This window comes from Zonotrichia albicollis, chromosome 5 (assembly GCF_047830755.1).
Source record: "Zonotrichia albicollis isolate bZonAlb1 chromosome 5, bZonAlb1.hap1, whole genome shotgun sequence".
Taxonomy (NCBI): Eukaryota; Metazoa; Chordata; class Aves; order Passeriformes; family Passerellidae; genus Zonotrichia; species Zonotrichia albicollis.
The window spans coordinates 42,119,969-42,147,879 of NC_133823.1; the positions used below are offsets into that span (position 1 = coordinate 42,119,969).

The following is a 27,911-nucleotide window of genomic DNA, read 5'->3' on the forward strand; positions in this document are numbered from 1 at the left end:
CCCTCTCCCGCCCCGGCGGCTCCGTCCCTCTATCCCTGCCTCCCCCTCAGCCCTGCTAACGCCCGACCCTCACCACGGTAGCCGCTCCTAGGAGTGAGCCCGTAGGGCTGTCCCTCTCGCCCCGCCAGCCACCCGCGGCCCGGCCGGGGCGCTCCCCCCTCCCCGGTGCCGGGCGGGCCGCGGGGGTTCCGGGGCGCCGCCGCCCCTGGGCTCGGGCGTTCCCGGACGGGCCCGCCCCGTCCCCCCACGTGACCCCGCGCCGTTGGCGGCGCGCGCGTGGAGCGGTGTTTTGTAACCTCCCCCCGCCTCCTCCCGCCCCGCGCCCGCGCCCAGCCCGGAGCCCATCCCGGCGTCCGGAGCGGGAGCGCCACACCCCCTTCGCCGCAGCCGCGCAGCCGATGGCAGCGTCCTCTCCCGCCGCCACCGTGGGCTCGGAGCTGCCGCCGGAGCCGGGCGGCAGCGGGGGCCCCGGCGAGGGGGCGGACGAAGAGCGGGAGCTGCTGCTGGCGCGGCTGGTGCCCGCGAGCCGCCTGAAGGAAGCGGTGGGCGCGTCCCTGGCGTCGCTGTGCCTCGGCCCCTTCGGCGGAGCCCAGCGCCTCGGGACCCTCGTGGACTGCCTGGTGCTGAACTACCGCCTGCGGCAGGGGCCGGGCCGGGGCCGGGAGCGCGGGGCCGAGGGGCCGCTGCGCTGCTGCGGCTGCGGGAGGTTCCTGGGCGAGCCAGTGACCGTCCCGTGCGGGCACACCTATTGCCGCCGCTGCCTCCGCAGGGAGCTGCGGGCCCGCTGCCGCCGCTGCCGGGACTGGCTGCTGCCGGCGGGGGGCACCAGCACGGCCCCGGCCCCGCTGCGCACCAGCGTCGTCCTCAACCGGCTGGCGGAGAAGTGGTTCCCGGGCGAGTGCGAGAGGGCGAGGGCCGGGACTCGGCTGGAGGAGCTGCTGACCCAGGGCCGCTTCCGAGAGGCGCTGGGCGCCGTTAACCAGGCTCTGCGAGCAGGTAAGGCTGTGGGGAGCGCTCCCTTCCTGCGCCCGCGCCGCCCGCCTGAGCCGCGCGGGCTCCGCCGCTGCCGCCCGTGTCCCGCCGGGACCGGGACGGGCTGGCAGCTCGGGGCGGCAGGCTGGTGGGGCTGCGGGTGCGGGGGAGTCGGTGGACGTGCCCTTGTGCCCGAATGCGGGGCCGTCAGCGACCGACACGGGCCGGTGAAGAGCGTCCGAAGTTTTCCCGAGTTGGAAGGGATTCGAGGAAGCTCTCCACTGGGAGAGCGGAGGGGAGGGGAGTGCGGCTGCCCGGCGCTTGGTAGAGCGCCCAGGCCGGTAGTGGGGTACACCTGCTTGTGCTGACTCCGGAGGCGTGCGGAGCGTCCCGCACGGGCTCCATCGTGTCTCCCCCCGCACACTCCTGCTGGACTTGTTTACAGAGAGGCCGTGGGCTCTGCTTCGTTTCGTGTTGGGTAATCGCTGCGCTCGGGCAAAGAAATTCCGTTGGTGTATTTAACCTTGTTTCCTGAGAGAGAGACCTATTTTCAGTCTTAAGTGTCACCAAGACAATTCCCAGCAGGCCGGGCCGAGTTGCATAAGCAGACAGGCACGGAGGGGGACAGGTTGTGTAATGGCAGTGACATCATGGGTGGGTGTGGTTGGAGTTTTATATAGTGTTGAAGAGGGTCCAAAGAGGGGAGGTAGAGGCATGCTACCTTTTGGGCTGTCCTCTATCCCTCGCAATATATGTGTCTGGCTGGTACCATGGACTCTTCAGATACACTCAAAGTTTACTCCTTGTAGAGAGAGTCATATTTGTGTGATTGCTACACCTACCTGGATCCAGCGAGAGATTCCTTTGTTGTTTTAATTTGACTCTGGATTTTAACACCTGGTGACGTGGGAGGTTCTGTTATGAATTATACCAGGATTTTTTTTTCTGTTCAGTAATTCAGAAATTAATATTTTTACGAACGAAGTGTATTACGTTTATACAGTTGTCTGTAGCGGAGGAAAAAAACCAAAAGCTTGCATAAGTCTAATCCTTCCAATCTGTTCTGGGGAGATACATTAGGTCTAGTTCCAGAATAAACTGTTCTCAATGTAGGTGGGATTAAGTCGAAGATCTATTCTATATGCGTTCTGGCAACCTAATTTTAAGGGGTTCAGTTTTGGCTATCAGTTCTACTTTATTTGCCCGGGTGTTTCCAAAGTGTAGGGTACAGGATGGATTTTAAATCTTGAAACTGTAAGATGCAGACTTCTTCCTGAAGTATAGCTTTGACTCCTACAGGTCACAAAGAAATCTCAGGAGTTTTCAGGGTAAAACTGAATCCAGTACAGATCACATATGTTTACAGGGCTCCTGTTTCATGTTTTAAGACTGCTTTAAAAGAATAAAAGAGTAAAATAATTACACAGTTTTTGTTAATCTTTTTTGTTAATCTTTCTTTTATGGATTTAGGAATATTATTTAACTATTTATGGGGAAAGAATTTTGATTATTCTTTATGTGAATCTACATCTTCCATTTTGGCTTCAAAATGGGTTTAAAATTTGAGTATGCTTCAAAATTTTATTATTCAAATTCAGTATATGTGCTAGAATTAAATGCTAGAAGCTCAGTTTAAGGTCCATTGTACAGTTCTTTCCTGTGTCTCCAAGGAACACTCCTGAGAATTATCAATATTTTGGAAAAGATACTGAAAAAATTTGGGAGTCAGAGTGCAGACGTACATTAAATGTGCATTTAGAACTGTGAATTCACAACTAAAAATTGAAGATGATTCCAGGTGAATAGATGAATTAATAGCTGATGGTACACTTTCCATCTTCCTTCAGAACATGAATTTTGAGAACGCTTAGAGATGGAAAAGATGTAGCATAAGAAATGTATTAATGTTTAAAGTCATTCATGTTCTGTTTCAGCGCTTCTTTACTGCTGCTTCATCTGTTTCTTTTTAATGCACATAGTTAAAAAGTTGTGATAAACATAAGTCTGGTATCCTATATAAGTCATTGATGCTAAACCTCTGCTCAAATGGCATATTTTCATAACTTTCTTCTGTTTCTGAAACATTGGGAAGAGTCATATTTGCTATTGTGCAAAAGTGACTTTAAAAAACCATAAGCAATGGTAACATTCATATAGTTAGTATATTCCTTGCAGGAGTTGAAATGAAGTAGCTTAGTTAAAGGAGATGTCTTGAATTGAAATACAAGCACAGTTTGGCCTTAATCAAGTGTCCTGAAACACACCACGAAAGGGTTGAATTTGGTCTGAATCTCACTCATTCCTTCTGGAGTGGACATCAGGAGATCTGTTGAGCAATCAGTCTCCTGTTTAAGCAGAACAAATACTGTGATCAGAGCAGTTTGCTTAAGGTTTTGTACAGCTGGATCATAAAAGTCTACAGGCTGACAATTCCACAGCCTCTCTGGGTGACCTGCTCAAAGGTTAATTATCCTCATAGTGAAAAATCTTTTCCTTATTTCAAGTCTGAACTGCCATTGTTTTGGTTTATAACCATTGTCTCTTTTGTTTTTTCACTGCATACTTCAGTAGAGTCTTCTAGGTAACCCACTTTTGGATTCTTAAAAGCTGTTGTGCTCTCCCAATGCTTTCAGGAATTACTTTCTGCTAAATAAGCCCAGTTCTTTTGGCTCTTTCTTGAGAGCTGTGTGTTCCAGCTCTGATTATTAGGGTGGCCTTGTAGTACCATGTTAAAAAATACTGTGTCTGAAAGTATTTCTAGGCAGTGTTTTTTTGTGTGCATGTCTTCTATTTTGAAGAATTTGGCATATTAAGAACCATATAAAAAGCATGCAGAATCAGATTAGAGGTGGTCCATGTATTAGTATGTTTATACTTACAATAAGAGCAGATGCTTTGGAAGTAATATAAAACTCAAGAATGCATATTGAATGTGTTCTTTTGTGTACACCTTTGTATAGTTTCCTATTAATGTAATAATAACAGTTGGTACAGCTCTATGCTGCAAATACTTGGTGCATTTTTTTGTTAAAATAATTTGTCTTTGGGATGCTAGAAGTGAGTGATTTCTGTATTTACAATATATTTGGTCACTGAAGTTGAGAGAAGTTCAAGAACTAGTTATGTTTCTGCTGTTTTTGGGCCAAAGATTGAAAATTAGTTTGCATCCTCTTTAGTTGAAAAACATTAAAATACTTGCTGAAACATAGCAAAATTGTTTTTTCATTGTAACAAAGCCTAGAAATTAAATTGTGTCTAAAAAAAATGGATCTATAAATTTAAATAAAACCAGAAAATTGTTTAGGTTGGAAAAGACCTCTCAGATCATTAAGTCCAACCACTAGTCCAGCAGTGCTGAGTCTATCACTAGACCATGTCCCTAAGTGCCAAATCTACATATCTTTTAAATCCCACCAGGGATGGTGTCTCCACCACTGCTGTGGGCAGTCGGTTCCCATGCTCGACAGCCCTTTCAGTGAAAAACTATTCCCTGTACCCATGCTAAACCTCCCTTGACACTATTTCCTCTCATTATGTTGCTTGTGACTTGAGAGAAAAGAAAGCCAACCCCCCACAACTGTCTACAGCCTCTTTTCAGGTAATTGTAAAGAGTGATAGGGTCCCACGTGAGCCTGCTTTTCTCCAGGCAAAACTCAACCTTTCTTCATCACCTTGTGCTCCAGAGCCTTCATCAGCTCCAGTGCCCTTCCCTGGACTCACTTCAGCACCTCAATGTCCTTCTTGTAGTGAGGAGCCCAGAACTGGACACAGAATTCAAGGCATGTCCTCATCAGTGCTGAGCACAGGGGGACAATCACTGTCCTGATCCTGCTGGCCTCACTAATCCTTATACAGGCCAGGATGTCTTTGACTTTCTTGGCCACCTGAGCACACACTGGCTTATATTCAGCTGCTGTCAAACAGCATTCCCCGGGCTTTTGCCACTGAGCAGCTTTCCAGCCACTTTTACCCCAGCCTGTAGCACAGCAGGGGCTTGTTGTGACCAGAGTGCAGGACGTGGCACTTGGCCTTGCTGAACCTTATACCAATGGCTTTGGCCCATTGATTGAGTGTGCCCAGATCCCCCTGCCGAAGCTTCCTGCCCTCCAGCAGGTCAGCACTCCCTCCCATCTGTGTCATTTATGAACTTTTGGTACACTTGATCCCCTTGTTTAGATCGTGGATGAAGATATTTAAAGGACTGGCCCCAATACTAAACCTTGAGGAACACTACTAGTAATCATCTACCTTTGGGCTTCTGAATGAACATTCAGAGCCAGTGTGTCATATCTATTGATCATTCAATGACTGTTTGTATGTTCAGCAGCAGAGTTGAGATCTCAGCTAAACTTTGTTTTGTACTAATTCCGTTAGAATCATGCTTTTCTCTTGGAAAAAAAAGTGGGTAAAGTGCTCACCCGCTGTAGACTTGAACTCACATTTTTATCTTTGAACTAGCCCTCATTTTCCCCCTAGGAAAAAAGGCTCGGAGTTCCTCAGGTCATGTTCTGCACTTGAAAGTCTGAAACAGATGAGCTTCCTCTGATTCTGTGCAAATAGGCAGCTTATCAGAGAACAAAGACCTGCACTTACTGTTGCCTCTGAACAAAGGAGTGTGATTTGCTACCAGCTCTGTTGGACACCGAAGAGTCAAATACAACACTAAAAGCTGTCTGAAGAGTTTAATTTGAGCTCTCACCTTGCTAGGCTATAGCAGTCACAAAGCACAGCCACAGGAAATCAGAGTTGTTCTGCTCACAGAATTAGTGTTTTACTCAGACAAAGAGAGTTTCCCAGACTTCGGTTAAAACAACCATTTTATTATGTCAAATGAGAAAATGAAACAAACCGCATTTGGCAATATTTATGTTTGAGGGAGAACGGTCAACTCAAAAGAAAGACTAATCAGGAAGACAGTCTAGTTTCAGCTAAATAAATTCTTCTCTGATTTTCTTAACCCTTACTTTTACTTTAGGATCTTTTCACATGTAGCATTGTGAATCTAAATACAAAGCAGTGTGTTGTAGTCTATGGGAACGTTGGCCGGGATGCCTTCTAACTGTACAACAGGCTGATGTTGGAAATTTATGAGAACTTATACTGGGCATCTAGAATAAACTAAGAATATTAAATTGAAATTATAGCCTCCAAGAAAGCCTTTTTTGAAACAAACTAAGCGAACTATTTTATTTTAGTGTTATTTACAGTAGACCAACCTTTGACTAGTTTATCTCATTCAGTGAAAACCAGGTCTATTTTAAAAAACAATTAAGATCAAAACAGTGTTGTGGCATTTTTTCCAAGCAGCAACTGCAATTAGTTGTGTTACAAAACCATAGTTTTAGTGGCAAGGAGATGGGTGTCCTTCCCATGCTGTACTGAAAGTGCAAAGTGCTATAAGTTGGACATGGGAACTTGTCCTTACTTGACACATTCTGCTTTTTTCCCACTCTAGAAGTTCCACTACTACAGCTGCTTTCAACAGGGCTGCCAGCTGGTGCTAAAGGCTTTCTGGAATTGGCTGTTTTATTACCTAGTGATAAGTCCTGGTTCTGGTACCTCCCAGACAGATGCCACTGTGAAAGTGGCATCTCCAGCCATAGTCAGAAGGGGTCAGGAACTATAAAAACAAATTGCTGTCTGCAGAAAAACTTGGGTATTTGAAAGCAAACTTTGTAATGCTTAAGCTTTTGATACAAGTATGGTGAATTCCCAGGTTTCTGTGGTTTTGATTGGATATACTGTGAAGATAAAGTTTACTTAGTCCTCAATTTTTGTTGTCCCAGCAGTACTGAGCAGTGCTTTGTGAGCCTCTCTGTTCAGTATTTGAAAATAAATTTTCTTGATGCTGCAAGATTCATCAGGATCCAAAATTTCTTCCTTAGCTTACAAGACATGAACTGGGAATTACTGCCACTTTTATTAGCCAAACACTGGGGAGTGAGGGAGAAGGTACTCTGCTAATTTTGGAAGTATTGTACAAGAAATTGTAATTATGACATATCACAATGAAAGCAAATTTAACTAAAAATTACAAAATTCTGATTTTTAAAAGATTCTACATAATTTCTGTCTGCAGATTCCAGTGACTTGATGCTAAGAATTTATAGAGCTGAGTCATATGTTGGCCTCCAAGAATATAAAACAGCCATAGAAGATCTAAATTTTGTTATTTCCAAAATGCCAAATTGGCCAGAGGTAAGTTGGTATAAACTCATAATTTTTCAATATTGTGTTTGTAAAATTATTAACTTCCAGATTGTAATTGCATGGATTTAAAAACCTAAGCCAGGTGCTTTAAATGTTGTCTCTTAAGACATGCAAAATGCTAAACGTCATCTTTAAAACAGTTAACTTGTATAAGACAAGTTAACTTGTATGAGACAGGTTCCTGATGGGTAGGGCAGGTTAAGGCTGGTTGGCTAATACACTGAGTTGGAATAGTTCATGGTGATGTAACCTGTAACAGCTGGGCTTTGGGGCTTGTTTTGTTTAGTTGTTAATTTTTGTTAACAGAGGGACACTTTGCTGTTTTAGCTTGAAAGGTTTATCTTCAAAAAGCCTAAATAAACTCAGTGGGAACTGAGCTTTGCAAGTAATACGGGCAGCTGTGGAGTCTGTGGTCTTCAGAATGCATATTGTTGCACTGTCTTAACTCTGAACTCAGCAGGAGCAGCATGATCTTGCCACACAAGGGGAGATAACTGCAGCTGTGTTGTCTTCCCCTGTGTTCAGCAATTCCTTGGCTACTGCAAATTCATGCAGCCTCCTGCTTTTCACTTCTCAGTGGTGACGGTACTGTGCTTTTTTCTGTATGTTTGGAAAGAAGCGTCACTTCACTTAAGTGAGCTTGGTTAGATGGATGGATTCCTGTAACAATCCTTAACCTCTGTAGGAAAATAAACTGTCTGTAAGAGGAGGACTAGCAAACTTCCTTTCTTCAGAATTCATCTAAAAGCAAAGTGCCCAACTCAATCAAAGAGGATGTGTGTCCTCATCTGACAGTCTTGTTGAACAGATGTTATTGTTCATACTGTCAGTCATTCTGTAGAAGCTGCATTCTAGGCTTTGGTAGAGTAGTTTTTGATTGTTTTGTTTTGTTGGGGATTTTTGTTTGGTTTGTTTGTTTGTTTTTAAGTTTAGTTTCTGGTCCATTATCCAAATTTCTATATACAAATAGATATATTGTCTTAACTTATTTTTATACCTGTTTTAACTAACTTTTTCTATTACTGTCAGTGCAACTTTTAAAAGCTGAGATAAGTTCTTAGTTCCAATGTCATCTACTACAAAATCCGGTAGTCTTTCCTCCCCACTTTTTTTCTTTCAAGGAAAACAATACACAGATTTTTTTTTTCCCCCTAGCTGATGCCTAGTGTTCAAGCATAAAATATAGTTGGAAAAAGCAATTAATTCTGAGAGTGCATTGTTTTGTTATAAGAATATAGGTTGAGATGTATGTAAGAGGTGAACAGTTGTGTGGATTGTTTTATTTGCATTCACCGTTCTGAAGGCTGGAAACATCAGGCTTTTAATGAAAGAGAGGGCAAGAAACATTCTGTAAGCTGTTGTGTGAGGTTATGTAATAATTTGCATCTCCTGTCCTCCTTCTTCCTCTCCAAAGGCTTACAGTAGAGGGAAATTAAGGGCTGTGAATTCAGCACTAGTGAGGTTTTTAACCCTTTATGTAAGACAAAACAAGTTAACTGGAAGAAGACTCACACCATCCTATCCCATGACTCTTTTCAAACACTGTAATGGATGTGAGTTAGACAAGGGATATGGATCACACACTGTGCACAGTTCAAATTTGTTACAGCTGCATTCTTTCTATCATAGCAGGTTCTAATTCTAACATTGTTGCAATGCCTATAAGATCAATACTGCAGTTCTCCCTATTCTCTACAAATGTCTTTGTGGTATCTGTTTCTCAGGTCTACTTTCAGAAAGGAAGAGTTCTGCAAGACTCTGGCTTTGTAGGAGATGCCTTACAACTATTTCTACAGTGCTTAGCCCTTGATGAGGACTTTCTTCCAGCCAAGCTAAAAGTAGAAAAGGTAATTTTATTTGATACTGGATGATACTGGATTCTCATCTCTGATTTGACTCCTTTATGAAACTCTCATTATGATAGACTTTGTGCATCTAATATCTTCATTACATACAGGAAACATTCAGGCAGATTCCTTTTAAGATATTTCTTAAATCATACTACATCAAAGACTTAGTCCCAATGTACATGTTTTACATACATCTTGAAAAGTACATATGCATTGGAAGTTACTAAATGAATATGTAGAAAACTGGAAAGCAGGCAACAAGTGACATTTTCCAAGTCGAAACCCTCTGTGCCTGGAGCACAAGAGTTTTTTCTGTGATAATACAAATTTATATTGAAAAGCTGCATAATAATGAATTGATAATGTCTAATTATGTTTGACTTGTAGTAGAAAAGATTTCTAGATAAATTTCTTTTCTAGCAATGTAGCTGTGTAGGTTTCTGTTTGTTTTCAACTCTGCCAGTTACTGCTTGAATAAAGATCTGTTCGTGAGAATAGCTTCATGCAGATTACCTTCTTAGTTTTTTGGTACATAAATTTATAACAAAGGTATGTGGGGATTCTTTTTCATTGTTATTAACATTGAGCTGGTTTTTCTAGATATTATGTGATGTTTTGTCACCAGAGAAGTTAGGTGAGAGTCTGAAGGAATCTGCTTGGAATTCAGCCCATATTAGAAATAAACCTTTTATACTGGGTTCTGAGGTGACTGCATCTTACTGCAACTTACAGCTTTGTCCTCCACAGGTAACAAAACCTCTACAGTAATTTCTGTCTTTGACTAATGTGTATACATCAGATGTACTGATACCCTGATTTGTCACACTTTCCAGTGTAAATACTATTTTTGTGTAATTGGCCAAATTGGAGGAAAAGAAGCAGGATTTAGAAGTAATTTATTTTCATTTGTAGTGTTACAACTCCTCATTCTACTTCACTAGAATGAGTAATAAATACAGTATTAGAAGGTACTGAAGTTTGATATTAGGGACTTCAAAAAAAGAAATACAATTTTTTTATATTTTTTAAGCAGATGAAATACAATTTTTTGTTTTGTTTGAAGTGGGTGAAGATTTTTGAATTGTTAATGCTAAGCAAATTTGAGTACTGTGTTGACTTAGAAATTTTTCTAGTTAACTAATAGGTACCCACTAACTGTGAATGCCAGTTTTGCTTATATATCTTTGCACAATGAGGTCTCACATACTTAGATTAGTGTTACTCTTAGAATATAGTTTGGTTCATCTTATTGTTACAGAGTTTAGGAGGATCAGATGTACTGGAGCCTGTGAGTGGAGGCTTAAATCGTGCACAGTCTGCCCATGCTCTTAACTCAACAAAAGATCTTGCCAAGGAAGATGGCTTAAAGAGAGTGTCTTCTGAACCCCTTCTCTCTGGCCAAGGAAAAGGTGCTTTGTTAAAAAGAAAGCTTTCCTTTTCAGAACAGGATACAGTTGTATGTGAAGATGGAAGAAACAAACACAAAAAGCAAGGAGGTAAACAGTCACTTACTGCACTTACTGTGAAATTTAAAGTATTTACTGCCTTGTGCCTTTGTTTGAAGAAGTATCTTGTCCTTCTTTTCCTTAGAAAGTACAAAAAGGGACATGACATTGGCTTATGGAACAATCCCAGGAGATTTGATTGATGTATCAGATTTTGAGTGCTCTCTATGTATGAGGTAAGATTTTGTCCCTCATTCAATATTAGTTACAGATGCTTGGCTGCATATGTGTTACATGTACAAACTGAGGTACTTGTAAGTTGTTATGAGTTCTGATATCAGTCAATAATTTGCAGCTTTTCGCTATCCCTGCACATCATGTGTATTTAATTATCACTTGCTACAATGCTGTATACTGTAGGGCTATTTTAATCAAGCTGCTCTTTTAGTTAAACTTGGCAGTGTTAACTGGTCACCATCAAAGGACAGGATCTTTTGTGGTTAAATGTTAGGGGTTCTTCAGTCAATGAAACTTATTTTGGGAAGGTTAATGATTAGAAGCATAGCCTTGTATTGTGAACCTTGTATTTATCTGGGAGTCATAGATGCTTCAGAATGTTAGTCCACTTAAATGTAGCTGATGTTGTGTTTGAAAACTCTTACTGAATAATCCTGCTTTTCAGAATAAATACCATAAAAAATATGGTATATACTAAACTATTTATAGTTATGCTATTAATATGTAATACTGCTGTTAAAACAACCCAGTTTTTCAAAGAATCACATAATTTTGTGTATTCTGAATCTCTATGTAGGGAGACCAAAATTTTTGTATATTGGGCTAAATATTTAGTTACCTAGAGTTCTGGAATGTGTCCAACTTCATCAGAAAGCAAAACACTGAGTGTTGCGGTAAATGGAAACAAACTGCAGTGTAGAGGAAAAAGTAGTATAAGGAGACTTGGGACTAATTGTTTCTTTACTTTGTTAGAGTATAACTAGTCTTAAAAATACAAGCGATTAATCACTGACATTTTTAGAAAAATGCACACTGGCCATGACATCTAATTTGTGGTAATTTTGTTTCAGGCTATTCTTTGAGCCAGTAACAACCCCTTGTGGACATACTTTTTGCAAAGGTTGTTTGGAACGGTGTTTAGATCATGCTCCACAGTGTCCACTCTGTAAGGAGAGCTTGAAAGAGGTATTGTTTCTCAGTAAAGCTCACAAATACAAATACTGTATCATTTTAAAGGCTGTTTCACTTGAACCCAACAACTTAGATTTGCTTGGGCTGTGGATTACTGCTAGAATGGAAAAGGGTCTCAGGGTCTTAAAGGTTTTATGTCTCTGTGACGGTTTACTTAAGTGGTGTAATTCAATCCTACGTATTTGTAAACTTTGATATCTATTTGGTTAAACTTCTCTGGGATTTCTATACAATTTTCTTATTGGTATTGCTGTACATCCTGGGAAATTAGTTCTGTCTGTGGTAGGCATAGAGATACAAACTGAGTTAGACATTTAAATTGTCAGACACTAAGAATTGACACAGAGAATCTAATTTTCAAATATTAGAGTATAATTAGGTTTTACTTAATGAAGTATAAAAACTAAAGAGCTGTAAGTTTCCATGAGTTTTGTCACATTTCATAGATGATATTTTTATTTAAAAAGCTGCATTTTCTCAAGCCTTTTGTTAAGATACATGAAAAGATTTTTTTAAAATTGTTTACAGTACCTTGCGAGCAGAAAATACAGTATCACAGAACTGCTGGAAGAATTAATAATGAAATACTTATCTGCTGAATTATTTGAGAGAAAAAGAATTCATGCTGAAGAAACTGCAGAACACTCCAAGTAAGCTTCTTGTCTTGAAAAACTTGAGAAATTAGTATGGAAATCCTTTTTAGAAATGTTTTATTATTTGTATAGTCTTTAATTGTGGTTTATTATGGGCTCAAGGAGTATGAAGCTTGTCCAGGTCCCTCTGGATATCATCCCATCGTTCAGTTGTGTCAACCGCAGCACTCAGCTTGGGGTCATGAGCAAATTTGCTGAGGGTGCAGTGGGTCCCTTTGTCTATGTCATTGATGAAGACATTAAACAGTGCTGGTGCCAATATGGACTCCTGAGGGACCCTGCTGGTCACTGGGACTCTGACCCCATTGGCCTCTTCCCTCTGGGTGCAACCTCCAACCCTAATTATCATTTAACAGCCCACCCATCAAATTCATCTCTCTCCAGTGTGGAGAGGACATTGAGGAGGAAGCTCTTTACAGAATTCCAGATAAAATGACATCTGTAGCCCTTCCCTTGTAACTCCATCATAGAAGGTCACTAGGTTGGTCAGGCCAGGTTGGACGAAGCTCTGAGTAACCTGAGCTAGGGGAAGGTGTCCCTGCCCACGGCAGAGGGGTTGGAACTAGGTGATCTCTAAGGACCCTTCCAACCTAGGCTGTTCTATGATTCTGTGAAACTAGAGAGGGGTTGGAACTAGGTGATCTCTAAGGACCCTTCCAACCTAGGCTGTTCTATGATTCTGTGAAACGTGTTTCCCCTTCCATTCCTGTTTCAGCCTGCGCTGTCAGGGAGCTTTGGTTTCAGCTTTGCTGCTGTTAATGAAATTGTTTTCAATTGACTGCAGAGTCTCAGAGACTTGAATTTCTTGCAAAGCAATTCATGATAGACATTAATCTTACACAGATAGATGTAATTAAAGAAATGTTGAAGATTTTTAGTTAACATAAACATAGTTAACTTTTAGTTAACATAAACATGTTTATCTCACATTGAGTTCTTCAAATATACATACAGCATCATGCATTGTAGATGTGAATGTTGGAAAACTATTAACACAACAGCTCATGCAAATTACTTAACAGAATCCATCCAGTAGATTTACATTTTATATTCTGAAAGGCATTAAAATTAAATACCCAGTAATGTTTTATTGATAACTTGATTGTACTTACTATCAACTATACATACTTGATAAAATAGGATTTAAAAATACTTTGTTTTTCAGTTATGCTGCCTGAGGCATATTGCAAGGTGCAAATTATACACTGGATTGCATCTTGTGATCTGGAGTCCCTCCTAGAAAATAATCTAAATAGTGACCTAGCTACCATGCAGTTACTAGTACATCTTTTTACTTACAGGAAAACTGTGTCTCTGAGGGCTTAATTGCTTTTATAGCTCACACTAAAGCAAAAATGAAAAAGTAGCTGACACCTCCAGCCCAAAACAGAGCCCTCCATTCACTGACTAGGTACTCACTACCAGATAACAGTGAGTCTTACTGTCCAGAATGTATACAAATCAGTACACTGGTATTCAGCCACTGTTACTGGCATGTGGGTTTATCATTCACGAAAGTTTCTACAACATATTTTGACTTTGAAAAGAATGCTGTATGACCTCAAACATAGCAGGCATACTGGACAAAATGTATTGTCTTGGCATAGCTCAATGTTCAGATTTTGAAGGTGTATATTTCTTTTTATGTTCTCTTGAAGCTTGACCAAGAATGTTCCAATGTTTGTTTGCACTATGGCATATCCTACTGTGCCTTGTCCTCTACATGTATTTGAGCCAAGATACCGACTCATGATTCGCAGGAGTATGGAAACTGGAACGAAACAGTTTGGGATGTGCATAAGTGATTCTCAAAATGGGTAGGTTTACAACATGATTCTAAGCTTCTATATCTTTTGTCATTTTAATTACAAAAAGCATCTTTTCACAAGTGTGTAATTGCATTACTGACAAGGTCTCTCTTTAGTTTTGCAGATTATGGTTGCATGCTGCAAATTAGGAACGTTCATTTTCTGCCTGATGGACGGTCTGTTGTTGATACAATTGGTGGAAAAAGATTTAGAGTTTTACGGAGAGGGATGAAAGATGGTTATTGCACTGCAGACATTGAATATTTGGAAGATGTTAAGGTATCCAGAATGATGTCTAAATACTTACTAGTATTAATATATCAAGATTTTTGCTTGATTTGTTCTTGAAAGCTTTCTTTCAAATTTTTGCATCATTAGAAACTAGCACAATTTTTTTATTACTATACAACAAATAAGAAAACCATAGTTTTTGTTTCAACAACAGTTTGAAGCTGTAACTTTAAAAAATATCACAATACTTCTTTTCCATTTAGTCAATAGTAGTCAAGGTTATGAAGAACACCAGAAGTGTATCTAAACATACTTGAAATTGAGTGTTTTTTGATTTTAGCTTAAACCCCTTATTGCTTCTATATCACTAATCATACTTTCATAACTTTCCTCCTACAGGTTGCTGATGAAGAACTAAAGAAATTGAGAGAGCTTCACAATTTCGTGTACAATCAGGCCTGCAGTTGGTTCCAAAACTTAAGAAACAAATTTCGCACTCAAATTCTTCAGCACTTTGGACCAATGCCTGACAGGGAGGAAAATATACAGGTGAGACACCATTTAATATTCATTATTAGATGCTTATTTCTAAAAATAAAAGCCCTATTACCAACTGCTAAGTATTAAAGAAAAACTTTTTTTCTCCAGCTTCAAAGACAATAAGGCTTGGACCTTGTTTTTCTTACAATGAGCAACAAAAAGCAATTCTGTTGCTGGTCAGCAGTTTCTCCAGGAATGGATGATATGCTGATGTGGAAATCAAACCAGTAAACTGAAAACACTTTAAGTTCCAGTAACAGTTAAACTGTTAGTATGTGAAAGCTGTTAGAATTCAAAGTGAAAAAGCTCTCTCTTTCCTCCCTGTGAAAGTAAAGAAACTGAATCTGCCACGTGCAGGCAGATACCTTTTGTCAGAGGTAATCACAAATAACATGTTCCTCGTTTCTGAGCTAATGCCATAAACTGCTGCAGCTGCTAGCATTTGACACATGTTTCTTAAGAAACCAGCTGCAGCAATCTATCTTGATAGTTATTATAAACAATTAATGAAGGTGAGATCCTGGGGGAGTGGAGGCTGTAGAAAAATAACATTTAAAAATATGTAAGATTTGCTTTCCAAAGCGGAGTTTGATGTCAATTGGGATCTTAGGGGAGCTTGTCCCTCACCCATCTGCTGCATACTCGTATGAAACTATATTAACCTGTTGTGTTCAGTGGAGATGGAGAGACAGCACAACATGGAAGTTCATGTGCCAAAGGGAGCTTTAATGGCATGCACAGCTCTTACCCAGGTTATTCAGAACACTCCACATTGGAACCTGATTGGCTCAGGTTTGGTTACCACCCTGCTCAGTGGCCAACAGCTGCCTGCTTACATTCTCATCAGGAATTGTCTGGCACACACTCTGTAGCCTGATCCCTCCTCTCAGTGCCCTCTCTAGGCTTACCTGGTTAAAGTCAGGAGTCTGTGAGGCTCACAGTCCAGCTCTTCACCATCACAGTTCCCCCTTTCTGTTTTCAGAATATAAAAGCCATGTTTATTATCCCTCTGCAGGATCCTTTGTAGAAAGGACAGCAAACATGGTACAAGGAGAATGAAATTCTTCACTAAACTTGACAAGCCTCATCTTTGTAGCTATTGGTGTGCCTTACCAAAAATTTTATTATAATGTCTAGAGTTATCAAAGGCACAGTTCTACTGGGTGGTATGCCACAGGCTAATTATTTATAACTTACTACTTGAACGTGACAAACCAACTTAAGAACTATCAGAGGTAGCATTTCCTTTTGGTAGTAATGTCCTTAAAGTGTCCAACTCTTTAGGTCCTGGTGAAGTCACAGGTGAGTTGTCATTCCAAAAGTTTAGGTTTTTACCTAGCTGGTGCAGAGGGTTGTTCTGGCACTGTTGTGTGGTATCTGCTGTGGGGCCATCAGGGAGGTGCTGTGGTTGCAGTGCCGAGCAGGGCGGGTCCCACACACTGAGCAGGTACCCGCCAATACCAGCATCTCTGTACATATCTGTGTACCCGTGCCTCCAAGGGACGAGGTCTTAAGGGCTTTCCCCTTTGTAGTGATGAGGTCCTGTACCTAAACCTTAGGTTTAGGTAACTTGGACATCATTAGAGGACTGTAATGATAAGAAATTATTTAACTTGACAGGGTTTTGGGAGTTTTGCAATATTGTTAGATGGTTTAAAGTGTACAGGGCTTTGGCCACCCTATTCTGCGGGATCTCACCACATTAACCTATCTGCAGGGGACTATAGATGTTGTAGAGGCCAGTGCATGAGGTCAGCAGGGATTTTTAGGACAATTAAAAAGAATAGATTTAAAACAGCATACTAGGAAAGAGGAATACATGTGCAAAACCAGAATAATTAGCAGGGTAGCAATACTATGGATGTGTACCTGAGATTTATAATAGGACACAAATGTATCAGCTGTGTGGTAATGGCTGCAGGTGAGGAAATGTTATCTGGGGGTGTACCACTACCAGTAACAATTTTGCAGATCATTTGATATACGTAATAGTTTCTGCAGTGATAGGACCTTTGCTGAGGAGAACTAAGTCCAGTTCAAGGCCTGACATCTAATGGTTGCTGTTGGTAATTAAACTACAGGAAAAAGTCACAGTTTTAACTGCTTAGAAGAAACTAAGTAAGTAGTCCTGCTCTGTTTAGAAGGTAGTGAAAAAGGGAGTGGAACTGGGAGGTGACAGAGAAGTCCATCAAATAAAGGTAATTACAGTGAAAACATTAGGCTTCAAGAATAGTCAAGCCTTAAGAATAGCATGACAAGTGTTAGATTTAATTTTTATCAGAGAGATTTGTCATTGGGTGGCTATCCTTAGCCATCTTTTCCCAGGAATCTATGAGCTTCCTGTGTTGTCTTAAAAATAATTGCTTTCTAAAGCTAAGTTTAAGTGTACTTTGCTTGACTTCGCAGTTTAAGAGAAGAGATCCTTTCAGCACTCTTTTAATCTCATTGATCTGGAATTCTCTAGTTAGTATCAAACTTTAAAGTAGTCTTGGTCATTGATGGCTTTGTCTTTTGATATCTTTATGGTAGTCAACTATATGACATTGGTTATTGGTAACCAGCTTATGTTTTATTTCTAGGCAATGCCCAATGGTCCTGCTTGGTGTTGGTGGCTTCTAGCTGTTCTCCCAGTAGACCCCAGATACCAGCTGTCAGTTCTCTCCATGATGTCTTTAAAAGACCGTCTGATAAAAATCCAACATATTCTCACCTATTTTTCTAGAGACCAGTCCAAGTGACTAACCGCCTGGGTCTTCCTGAAAAGTTACTCTCTTCTGGTTGTAGTAGCAGCTGGAATTTTTGCTGCCTTTGCACATCTAGCACTGGTTTGAGAAGTGTAATGGAGCTGTTTTTTCTCTCCACCTTCCTGGCTTCCTGAACCCCATGGTTCATTGGATGCACACTTTCTTCAACTATGAGAGAAGACCACTGACTATTGCACAAAATCAATCCAGCTAGATACGTTTTTCACGTTACCTACATTAAAATTTGCACTATGTAGAAAAGAACCTTTTTGAGACTTGATCATTTTAGGAATTGACTTTTCTAAGCTGTGGAAGTGCAGGACTTAAGGCTGACAGTCCAAGTTTACAACATTGAGGAGGTAATAAAGGTTTTGCAAATGTTTGCCTCAAACAACTGTTTTTTTGCTGTTTGCACAAATATTTGAAATATAGTATTGAATGTCACAGTTGGATATTACTACTCTTGTTTAACTAACTTGACCATGAATATGGCACAGATTTTTTTCTAAGTTATCTTGTAAATGTATGCATCACAAAACAGGTGACATGAACTGTATGCTGAACTGAGAGCCAACTTTAAGGAACAAATGCAGAAAAACAGGTACTTCTGTCTAAAATACTTAAACTGTGAATATGGTTTACATACCTAGGCCTGTACATTTTAAAGAGGAAACTGAAATCTAAATGCTAGTACCAGTTACATTTCTACTGGGCTTTTCAGGCTGTTCTTCCAGAGCACACACTTAGTTTGTAGAGCTTAGAAGAAGAAGTGTCAAGTGTGCGCGTGCGTGTGTCTATCGGGGATTGCGCATCCAGGAGTCAAAAGCTTAAAGTTTTATTTGAACTTTTTAAGTTGGTGCAAATGTGAGTTCTATGCCTTATTCATATAAATAGTAGAGCACACTGCAGTGGCGAGGTTAGCATCATGCTGCCAATAGGTACTTTTTGTAATTAAAGGTTTGCATATTTGTGAATATGTCTGATACTGGCTTTCTTGTATGTAAATCATTTGTAAAATATTTCTTAAATCTTGCTTTTGCTAATATATTTAATTTTCAATAAAAATCTAAAAATTTGTAATATTTTAAACTTTGTCAGAAACTTTAAATCACTTTGCTTTTCCATATGCTTCTATTCTGGGATCTTAAGTAAATCCAGAAGCTGCTGTTTAACCTACATTAAGGTTGTGAGCACTGCATAACATAACGGGTACATTCATAATCTGTTTCTGATTATAGTACCTGTCTCAGACTGAATATTGGTCAGACAGGTTTTTCCTGGTGTCTTGCTTTTATTTCTACTTTGTTTAAATCACATATGAAGCTGGCATTTTGCAAAACTTAGAAGCTGTAGGGAACTGTCCTTGCAGAGCAGTGAGGTATTTCACTGACTTGCTAGTCAGATACTCTGGCCTTGTTCTCTTCTGGAGTTCAAGGCTGGTGATAGTACAGGCAGCTTAAAATCTGCTGGGTCGTCTTCCCAGGGTTTCAGTATCTAAATATCAGTTTCTAGCCAGGGTAAATTTCCTCTTTAGGGTATGACTGAAGTCCTGGTTGAATATTTGGAAAGCTTTATTTGCATAGGAAGGGGAATCCTCTATTTTTCCACTTCTGTATGCTATACCCTTAGAAGTGTAATCTGTGTATCACCATGATCTTCTTAAGAATGCAGGTGGCAGGATTTTTTTTCCTTGGCAGTCTAAAAAGTTCCTGTAGGCAAGCCTGAAATACCCAAATAAACTAATGCTAATTTTTTTTTACATTCTTGCCAAGAGCTTGAGTTTGAATATTCCCCAGTCTGCTGAAAGATGTGGCTTTTAAGTGTCTTTATAAGCTTCTTAATACAGTAAAAATTCAAGTGTCAATTGGGTTGCACTGCCTTGTGCATGAAGGAGTTTTACTTCTGGAATTGTATAAACTATGTAAGGCAAAACTTTATTGAAGAAAAACAACTACAATATAAAAAGCAAATTTACTGTGTTTAACAAATGTGGCATTAAGGCTAATGATAAGTAACCAATCTTCAGTAACCATTCCACTGATGTGATTATTATAGGTGCTCTTGGGAATGATAGAAAATTGAGATTGGAGATGAAAGATTTTTAAGAGGTTTCTCAAATTGGAATTTTTAAGTGAATATTTTATATACCAGATGGTGTCATTTTGTGCAGTTACTGTGGGGCAGAACAACAAACTCAATGTTTGCAAAGCCCTTTCAGTAAATAGGTTGGAAAGAGTACCATGCTGTACTTTGTACATTGTATTTTGAATTTGGGGAGTACTTTCAGTAAATAGGTTGGAAAGAGTACCATGCTGTACTTTGTACATTGCATTTTGAATTTGGGGAGTACTTTCTTACAGTTACTCTTTAAATTTTCTTCCCCTCCTCTTCCCCATCACACAGCATGGATTCTTTAGCTATCAAACAATTAAACAACTGCTGGCTAAGGACAAAGTTGATCACCTTATATTGTTGTAGTAAGGTTCAAAATCAATGTAATTAAGCCTGAATGGAATGCAGGTGATCTACACTTGGGGAAAACTCACTTCCTATGTAGGCAAGGTACAATACCATGAATGATTAGTCTTACCTGATGATGAGCAACAGTCAAGAAAAGAGTCAACCTCTCAGGAGTCAGCCTCGAGACTCAAGGGAGTCTCCTTTGCTGGGCAGCACTCCTGGGCCAGCCAACAAGAACTGCCCTAAGTTACTGTTGGGGCACCTTATTTATGAGATTGTGCCTTCTTTGTTCAGTCATACGATTGATTGGTTGGTGTAGAAATGTTCTTTGTGTAAGCATGAGAACACAATTCAATATGTCTCATAAGATTGGTGATCTATAAATAGCTATACAGTGAATTGGATGTGTGTGTATGTTAATATGAGAGAGCTCATAAACCTCACTGTGATGGGGTGGAGTCACCATACTCAGAAATACCTGCCTGGAAGTGATGTGTATTTTGGCAAGGACTTCTTCCCAGTTTTTTTAATTATGGCCAGAGATCTCACAAAAATTCCTAATTTATGATTAATATTTACCTCCAGCCTTTTACCAAACATCATTTCTTGTAACAGCTTGCTGCTCTGGATCAGCACTGATGAACATTTCGTTTAGAAACTTCCGTTTCTTGGTATGAAATGGCAACTTCATATTTCTCCATCTAACCTGATTTTTATTTTGGCAATTGGCAAGTATTTGTCACATTAATTCAAGCAAATGGTTTCTTTGTGGGCCTTTTACTGGCCCTAAGTTTCTTTAAGGACAATGTGCAAAGATGACTGTAAGATATGTTGATGGGAGTGAAACTCAAAGTGATGTTAGAACATCAGTAGAAAGATGTTTGCTCTGAACCCCATGAAAAATGAGGCCAGATTCAAACATTGCTATATGCTTTACAACACTTGGTCATCTTTTTGGTTTTTTAGTTGATCTAACCCATTCCTTGGAGCTCTGCATTAGTATGTGTGGGGTGGGGTAAATATCTGCTTGATACTCAAATTGTGCTTCAGCCTCACTTGCATTAATTACAAATGAGACAGTATGGTAGGGTAGAATTACCTGCACACTGAGTCCTGGGGAGCAGCATGAGGGAGCCCCACAGCACCGGGCTCTGCTCACCTGGCACTGGGGCAGGGACAGTTCCCAAGGAATGGCTGCTGCCTTGAGCACTGTCAGGAGCAGTAGCCAAAGAACACCTGGCCTGCACCTCACCAAGGCTGTGATGTTTTTTCAGTACCTGGCTAGCTACAGCTAGATTTATAATGGGAAAGGTTTCCACTTAGTAGAAGAAATACCTGTTTAAGGAAAATAGTATCAATAGTATCCACGCTGCAATCCATCCATTATCCTTTCATTTATGCACTTTTCTACAATTAAAAAACCCAAAAACCCTAAAGCTGTGCAATGTTTAATCATAGGATTTAAGATATTCTAAGGCCTTTACCAAAGCAAAACAAAATAGTCTATTGACCCTTGTTTTTGTGAAGTTATGCTTTCCTGTCTGCTCATGACTGCAACTGCTTTCACAAGCAAAGACAAATAGCAGGATTTCACCATGGATTTTTAAAAAATCCACTCTTGATTGTAGAAGTGATGTAGTTAAATTTGAGTCAGAAAAGCCTAAGAGCATATGAGAGGCTCTAGGACAAAATGTTTTGAGTGTTATAGAGGAAGTAATTGGTAAGGAAGTCTTCACAATTCTAGTTGAGGGGTTTGGTTTTGTTTGGTAAGTTGGAAGGATGTCATATCTTGGAAATAATTTTCAAAGCATACTGAATATGAACCTGTACTAGCTATGAAACTGGCTGTTTAGTAGATGTTTAGTGTTAGGAAAGGGAACTAAGACAAATACAGTCACTTTCCAATCCAAACAAGTTCTCTGGAGCTTGGCATCTTAATTATACTATCTATTGGAGTGAGTGTTGATTCCTTGTGCTCAAGAGCTTTCTGGTCTGTCAGAATATTTTTCTCAGCATAAAAGAGCTATATGAGGGGCAAAGTGGGCTGCTGGCTTCTCCCTGACAGTGCTGTAAGGGGAGGGGCAATGTTTCTTTTTTTCTTGTTTTCTTCCTTCTTTTTTTCCCCTCTTGCATCAGCCCTCACTTGATTCTGACTGAGGGTTCCTTGTAGGGACCACAGCCCATCCTCTTTCCTCTGCCAGCATATCAGACCTGTTCACCAGATGCTTCAGCTGGCTGCTGGATGAAATCCTGGGGTCTGGGAAGCACCAAGTGAACTACAACCCATTCTTTTCTGTAGAAAGCTCTGTCATTGAAAAAGACTCGAACTTAATGTTTGATATTCACAAGCATCTGTTAGGCTTCTGGCAGCTTTTTTGCTGTACTATTTTTCTGTGAAGATATCCTCCTACTGGTGATGACATCTGTCATCAGGAGGGGAGAGAGAGAGAGAAGCTGTTACAGTTCATTCTTTTAGCAACTTCTGTGCAAATGCATCTTCATTCCTTCCTAAAGAAGTTTTGAATTTTACCTCCCACAGGGAAAAACAAGTCTGTGTGAGATCACCTTTGCACTCAGGGAATACCCTTCAGGAAGTAAATCCTGTCCTGCAGAAAGCTCCCCATTGTAGCTGAACTGACATTTCATAGAGAAGGAAGATAACAGGACCTGTCTGAGGCCTGCTACGAGACTCCCGAGGCAGAAACCCAAAGCTCTAGAGGCAAGGAAACAAACTGAGGCAGTGGGGGGAAAAGGGGAGGTTGTGATCTCCCCTTCCCACAGATCTGTGCATGCCTGTGGTGGTTAAAGCACCCTTCTAAGAATTGAGGGTAAGGTTGTTTTGTCCTTTCCTTCAGGAGCAAGGAGATCAAATTGCTTACGATTAGGGTGGCTGTTCTAACATGCACAGTGCATGTTAGGTTTTGTGTGGATAGATGGGCTTTGAGGACCCAACTGGAACACTAACTTTGTGTATCCTGATAAGGATGATTAGTAAGAGGCTGGTTTGCCCTGTTAAAATCTGAAATGCTTCTGCAAAAGTGCACAAGTAGATGATTAAGTGGCTTTGGGTCCCTCTCACCCAGGTAGCCAGTGCACAGCAGCAGTGAGGAGCTCTGAATGCACACATTCACAAGTGGAACAGGGATCTGGCAACTGGGACTGCAATACAATTCTAGAGGCATTTCAGCTCTGCAGGAAATTCCTAGTTTGTATTGGGGTTTTTGTTGTTGTTTTTCTTGGGGTTTTTTTATTAACGCTTGATGAAACTTTTATAACTTTCTCCTCTAGTACATACTTTGAAACAAGTCTTGAGTGTTCCAACATTTACACTTTATTCTTGCCTCAGCCCAAAAAGCAGTCAAGCTTTTGGAAGTTTTGAACAGCAAGTGTCATCTGAAAATGCACAGATGAAAATGCCAACTGCGACACAATTCAAACTGCAACTGCAGTGGTGGTGCAACAGCCATCTCTGATTTTATTTTAAATGGCTCAGAATTTTCACCACTATTTCACAATTAAATTGCAGTGCTAAAAAAGTCACTGAGGCCACAAGAAAAGGTCCAAATGTGCACTCCAGTGGAGAAACAATCATTATTTATTTTTGGGTATGAATTCCTTTAAAACAGACTGCCTTAATGCTGTCCCCAAGAAGTCTAGAGCACATTCTCTCCTAGGCCTTCAATTCACTTTTACAGCTCCCCACAGGCAGCAGATGTTAAAAACACACTTCAGTGTTCTGGACAGATGCTTTAACCTTTGAGCTGTGGATGGAGAACAAAGCTGTGGGAGCCATAGCTGATTTTCCCTCACTTTTACAAAATGGGGATTCTTTGGGTATGGCTTTTTTTGTGGGAATGAAATGATGTTAGCAAGGCTGAGCATCAGCTGCCACTCACCTGTACCTGAAGCAGTGCAGGATGTAAAAGAAGTTCTGCTGTCAGCACTTCCCTCTGCTAAGTCCAAACAGTTTTTTGCTGATATCTTTGAAGAACATTTACTGTTAAGCAGGTAACTGCTAACTAGGACATGATTTAATTCAGGGTCCTAATTCCACAGCAGGTGCTTAAAAGACCTCCATTACAGGCATTTCAACTCAATGTACCAAATACAAATACACTTCACTAACTGCTCTAACACTATAATTTCTGTCAAGATAAAAGCACTTTTTTATTCAAGAACTTATTAGGATTGCTTTTTAAATTGGATCAAAAAAGCACAAGTGCTACAAGAGCAATTTCTGGCTGGAGCAATTTTCAGTTTATTGCATTAATGTAATAGTTGGAATGCCAAATCAAAGGGAAGTATTTTCATTCCACAGCAAAAGCTTTGTGAAGAAGTTTCAGCTAAACTAAACAGCTGACCTTTAGGGCAGCTACAGAAAATCCTTGCAGAGGTGACAGACTTTGCAGGTTTTGTCTGCTGAGCACAGCAGCACACTGTTAATGTCAGCTGCTGTGTCCTGGTGCTTCTTTGCAAGGCAACTGCTCAAGCAAGGATTTGGAAGTAGAAAGTTCAATACAGACTGCACAAAAAAAAACCCCAAACAACACACCCCATCCAAAAGCTGAAGAATGACCATCTCTATGGCAACTAAAGCACTTAGCATGCTCATGCCTCATGTAAATTGGCACAATTTTACAAATGAAGTTGCTAGAATCCCGGTTAAAGTAATGTGAGTAAAGTATCTAGAGACCAAACAGTATTTCAGGTGTTAATACTCAAATCATCATCTATTACTAATTGCTATTGCACAGGGGAAGACTGCAGACAGCACAGCACTATGGGCTGAAGAAACCAGTGGCTGGCTGTAGTTGTGTATCCCAGCAGGGAGCTGGGGTGGTCAGGTCGTTAGTAAGCTTGTCAGGTTGATTAGCCGTCAGAGGCAACACCCAGTGTAGTCTGGGTAGGGCCGAATAGGAAATAACACCTTCACCGGTTGTGTAACTTCACCCTCAGGCTGGGTATTGTTGTGCAGCTGAGTGAGCCGACTGCGGCCTCCAGGAGGAAGAAATGCCGCAATCGCCTTTACAATTGTTGGCTCTGGTGCTTGTCTGATTACAAGATAAGATGATCCAACTCACACAAGCCAACAAAGGAGCATGGACTCCTCACCCATTAATTCTCCTGCTAGCTGAAGTGAACATCAGTGTCTTGTCAGGAGCACTGTTGGCCTGCTTTCAGATGTGGCTTGGCAAGTATGCAGGCAAGTACTAACTTGGTAAATAGCTTGCTTGCTAAAAAAATGCCACAGTCCTGAGGATCTTTACTTGGAAGTCACTGCTTCCACAAATACAATATAGAATCATCTAGGTTGGAAGAGACTCTTAAGAGATCATCCACCCAGTCCAACCATGCACCCAGCATTATCACTGCAACCCCTAAAGCATTAGACCTAATCACCCAGTACCAGATCCAGACACCTTTTGACCACCTCCAGGGTTGGTGACTCCACCACCCCAGGCAACCTATTCCAATGCCCAACAACGCAGAGTGAAAAGAAATTCTAATATTTAATCTGAATCTGCCCTGTCTGAGCTTTAGGCCATCTCCTCCTATCCTCTCACTGCAGGCACAGCAGGAGAGACGAACCCCTCCCCACTGAGCCTGAGCCGCCCTTCCTGGAGCTGTGGAGGGCACTGAGGCCCCTCCTGAGCCCTCTCCAGGCTAAACACACCCAGACCAACATGCCAGCCCCAACTTGATGTGATTTGCAAATTTGCTAGCAATAGACTCTAAATGCCCTCATCTAGATCATGCCACAAAGGAGTTTCAGCCTCTTTGTTCTTCACTAATCCTCATTATTATTGATACATCATTTAGAGATTCATTACAAAAGCAACTGCCCTCATGCTTAAGAAGAGTTCTAGTTCTTTTACTTTAGAATAAGCTGTGACCAATTTTAAACCCTTGCATTCAAAGGAACACTGTTTAGAGCTCTTCTTCACTGATACACATAAAATGTGGTCAGTGCCTGTGAAGAAGGCCAGCAGCAACACTTATTCCAGCTCTTCACCACAGGGCAAGCCTGACCCACCACACCATCACAGAGGAGTACTTCATGAACAAAACACTCCTGAGACAATCAAAGAGCAGAGCATTTTTCAGAAGGCTGTCACCTAATAGTGTTCCATGCAGGTTTTAGTGCAAAAGCTTCTTACAAGATTATTACCTAATTTGCAGTCTTGAAGTTACAAACCACAGCTGATAGCTACTTTTGAGTGTACTTACTCAATAAATCTCCATGAAGCAGATTTGCATTCAATAGTTTATTTAGAATTGTAAAAGGATAGGTATTACATACTTTGAGTAATTGCATATATGTTAGAATCTTACTTACTCAAAAGACTGGTGTGTGCAAAGACAAGAAAGTCGTGCTTAGATTTCCCCCCAGAAGTTTGTTGCTTTAGTATTTGTTCCCCTGTTCAGTAAAATTTCCACAGAAACAGAGTGAGGAAATATAGACACAGAATAGCTATAGTTATTGAAGTGTATGAAGACAGTCCAACATCATCACAGCCCCTACAGAACTACTGAAGGTACATCTGCCTAGGCAAGAGTTAGAGCAAACAGCAACAAGCCAAGTTACAGGTCACTCAAGCCATTTGTATTTATGGCTTGTTATGAACAAGCAAATTGGTGTCAACTCCATCACATCATTCCAAAAGATATCAATGGGGTAAATATACACATACACATTTTTTGAAAAGATACTTGTATGTATATACATTTTTAAAATAAGGCATGTATTTATTTCAGGCTCTTAAGACATTTTCCCACACTCTTTTCCTATTAATACAGTATATGTTGCCATTTTATTGCTAAAGAAAGCATACCATCATTGCAAGCAGAACAGCATCAACACTGGCCTTTGTCAGCAATCCAGTTCAGTTAACAAGGTTCAAGACATAGATTAACACTATATAAGAATGTTACTGTTACAGAAGTGCAGAAGACTAGTTGATTTCTATTAAGATTGTACCAAATCATTCTCTTGACATAGTCTGTAGTTAACTTTATAGGCTAAAAAGCAGAACAGTACCATTCTGGAGCAACAGAAAGAATACCTAAGAGTACCTAAAATTCTACTTCCCCATCTCTACTTAGCTGTTATATTAAAAAATACACAAGGGAAGGATGACTACACGACAAACTTCCTATTCTGCTCTAACAATGCTTTCTTCTGCAAGAAATGATGCAGGACTTCTGAGCTCATCCAGGGGTAAATCCTAATATGAATGAAAATGCACACACCATTATCACTGTGTAACTAATAACAGTTACTTGTCAGTGTGACTTACAAGGAGCACTCTCTAAGTTTTTTGTCAGCCTGCTTCAGGGAGATCCAGGTGTTTAACATGTTTGATCGCAGTTTGGCCCACACTAAATGGTTGTTTAGCCCAAATATCTGGGCAGCAAACTGGGCAGCTCCTTCAGGTGACAGAGTAGTGGGACAGCTAAGACCTGCAGAGAAGAGAATGCCACTTACTAAAGCATAGTTTCTAATCAAACAAAACATTTTCTTTGAAGAACAATTTAAGACAAGGCTTGTTTCAGCCTCCAGGAGCCACATGACCAGTTTTAAAGCTAATGATGTGTCACATGTTCCATTACTTTTAATTTGACTGCTTTGTGGCACTTCACACCAAAAGCCATCCTGCAAATGACTCCCTTATATAAAGGTAACAGATTTCTGGGCCTCCACTGGAGTTACTAAATTAAAAATAATACAGGTAAAAATTAGTAGTTAAGTGTTGAGGTTTACCTACACTGATTGTTGAGAAAGATACTA

The 27,911-nt window shown here is 40.6% G+C and overlaps 2 protein-coding genes across 4 annotated transcripts in view; one reads left to right on the forward strand and one right to left on the reverse strand.

Moving 5' to 3' along the window:
- Positions 1-313: 313 nt before the first annotated feature.
- On the forward strand, positions 314-26,775 carry LONRF1 (LON peptidase N-terminal domain and ring finger 1). The gene is made up of 12 exons (XM_005483896.4): positions 314-996; positions 7,052-7,170; positions 8,907-9,029; positions 9,633-9,779; positions 10,291-10,528; positions 10,623-10,713; positions 11,566-11,680; positions 12,215-12,336; positions 13,998-14,156; positions 14,264-14,426; positions 14,778-14,927; positions 17,498-26,775. Exons 1-12 carry the CDS (start codon positions 399-401, stop codon positions 17,654-17,656), a joined length of 2,184 nt encoding a protein of 727 aa, XP_005483953.2. The 5' UTR covers positions 314-398; the 3' UTR covers positions 17,657-26,775.
- Positions 26,370-27,911, reverse strand: part of PAICS (phosphoribosylaminoimidazole carboxylase and phosphoribosylaminoimidazolesuccinocarboxamide synthase) — a 41,073-nt gene continuing 39,531 nt past the window's right edge. For all 3 annotated transcript variants that reach the window (XM_074541482.1, XM_074541481.1, XM_074541480.1), the window contains one exon: positions 26,370-27,583. In XM_074541482.1, the coding sequence (XP_074397583.1) occupies positions 27,417-27,583 (167 nt within the window). In that variant the 3' untranslated portion in view covers positions 26,370-27,416. The remainder of the gene's footprint in view (positions 27,584-27,911) is intronic.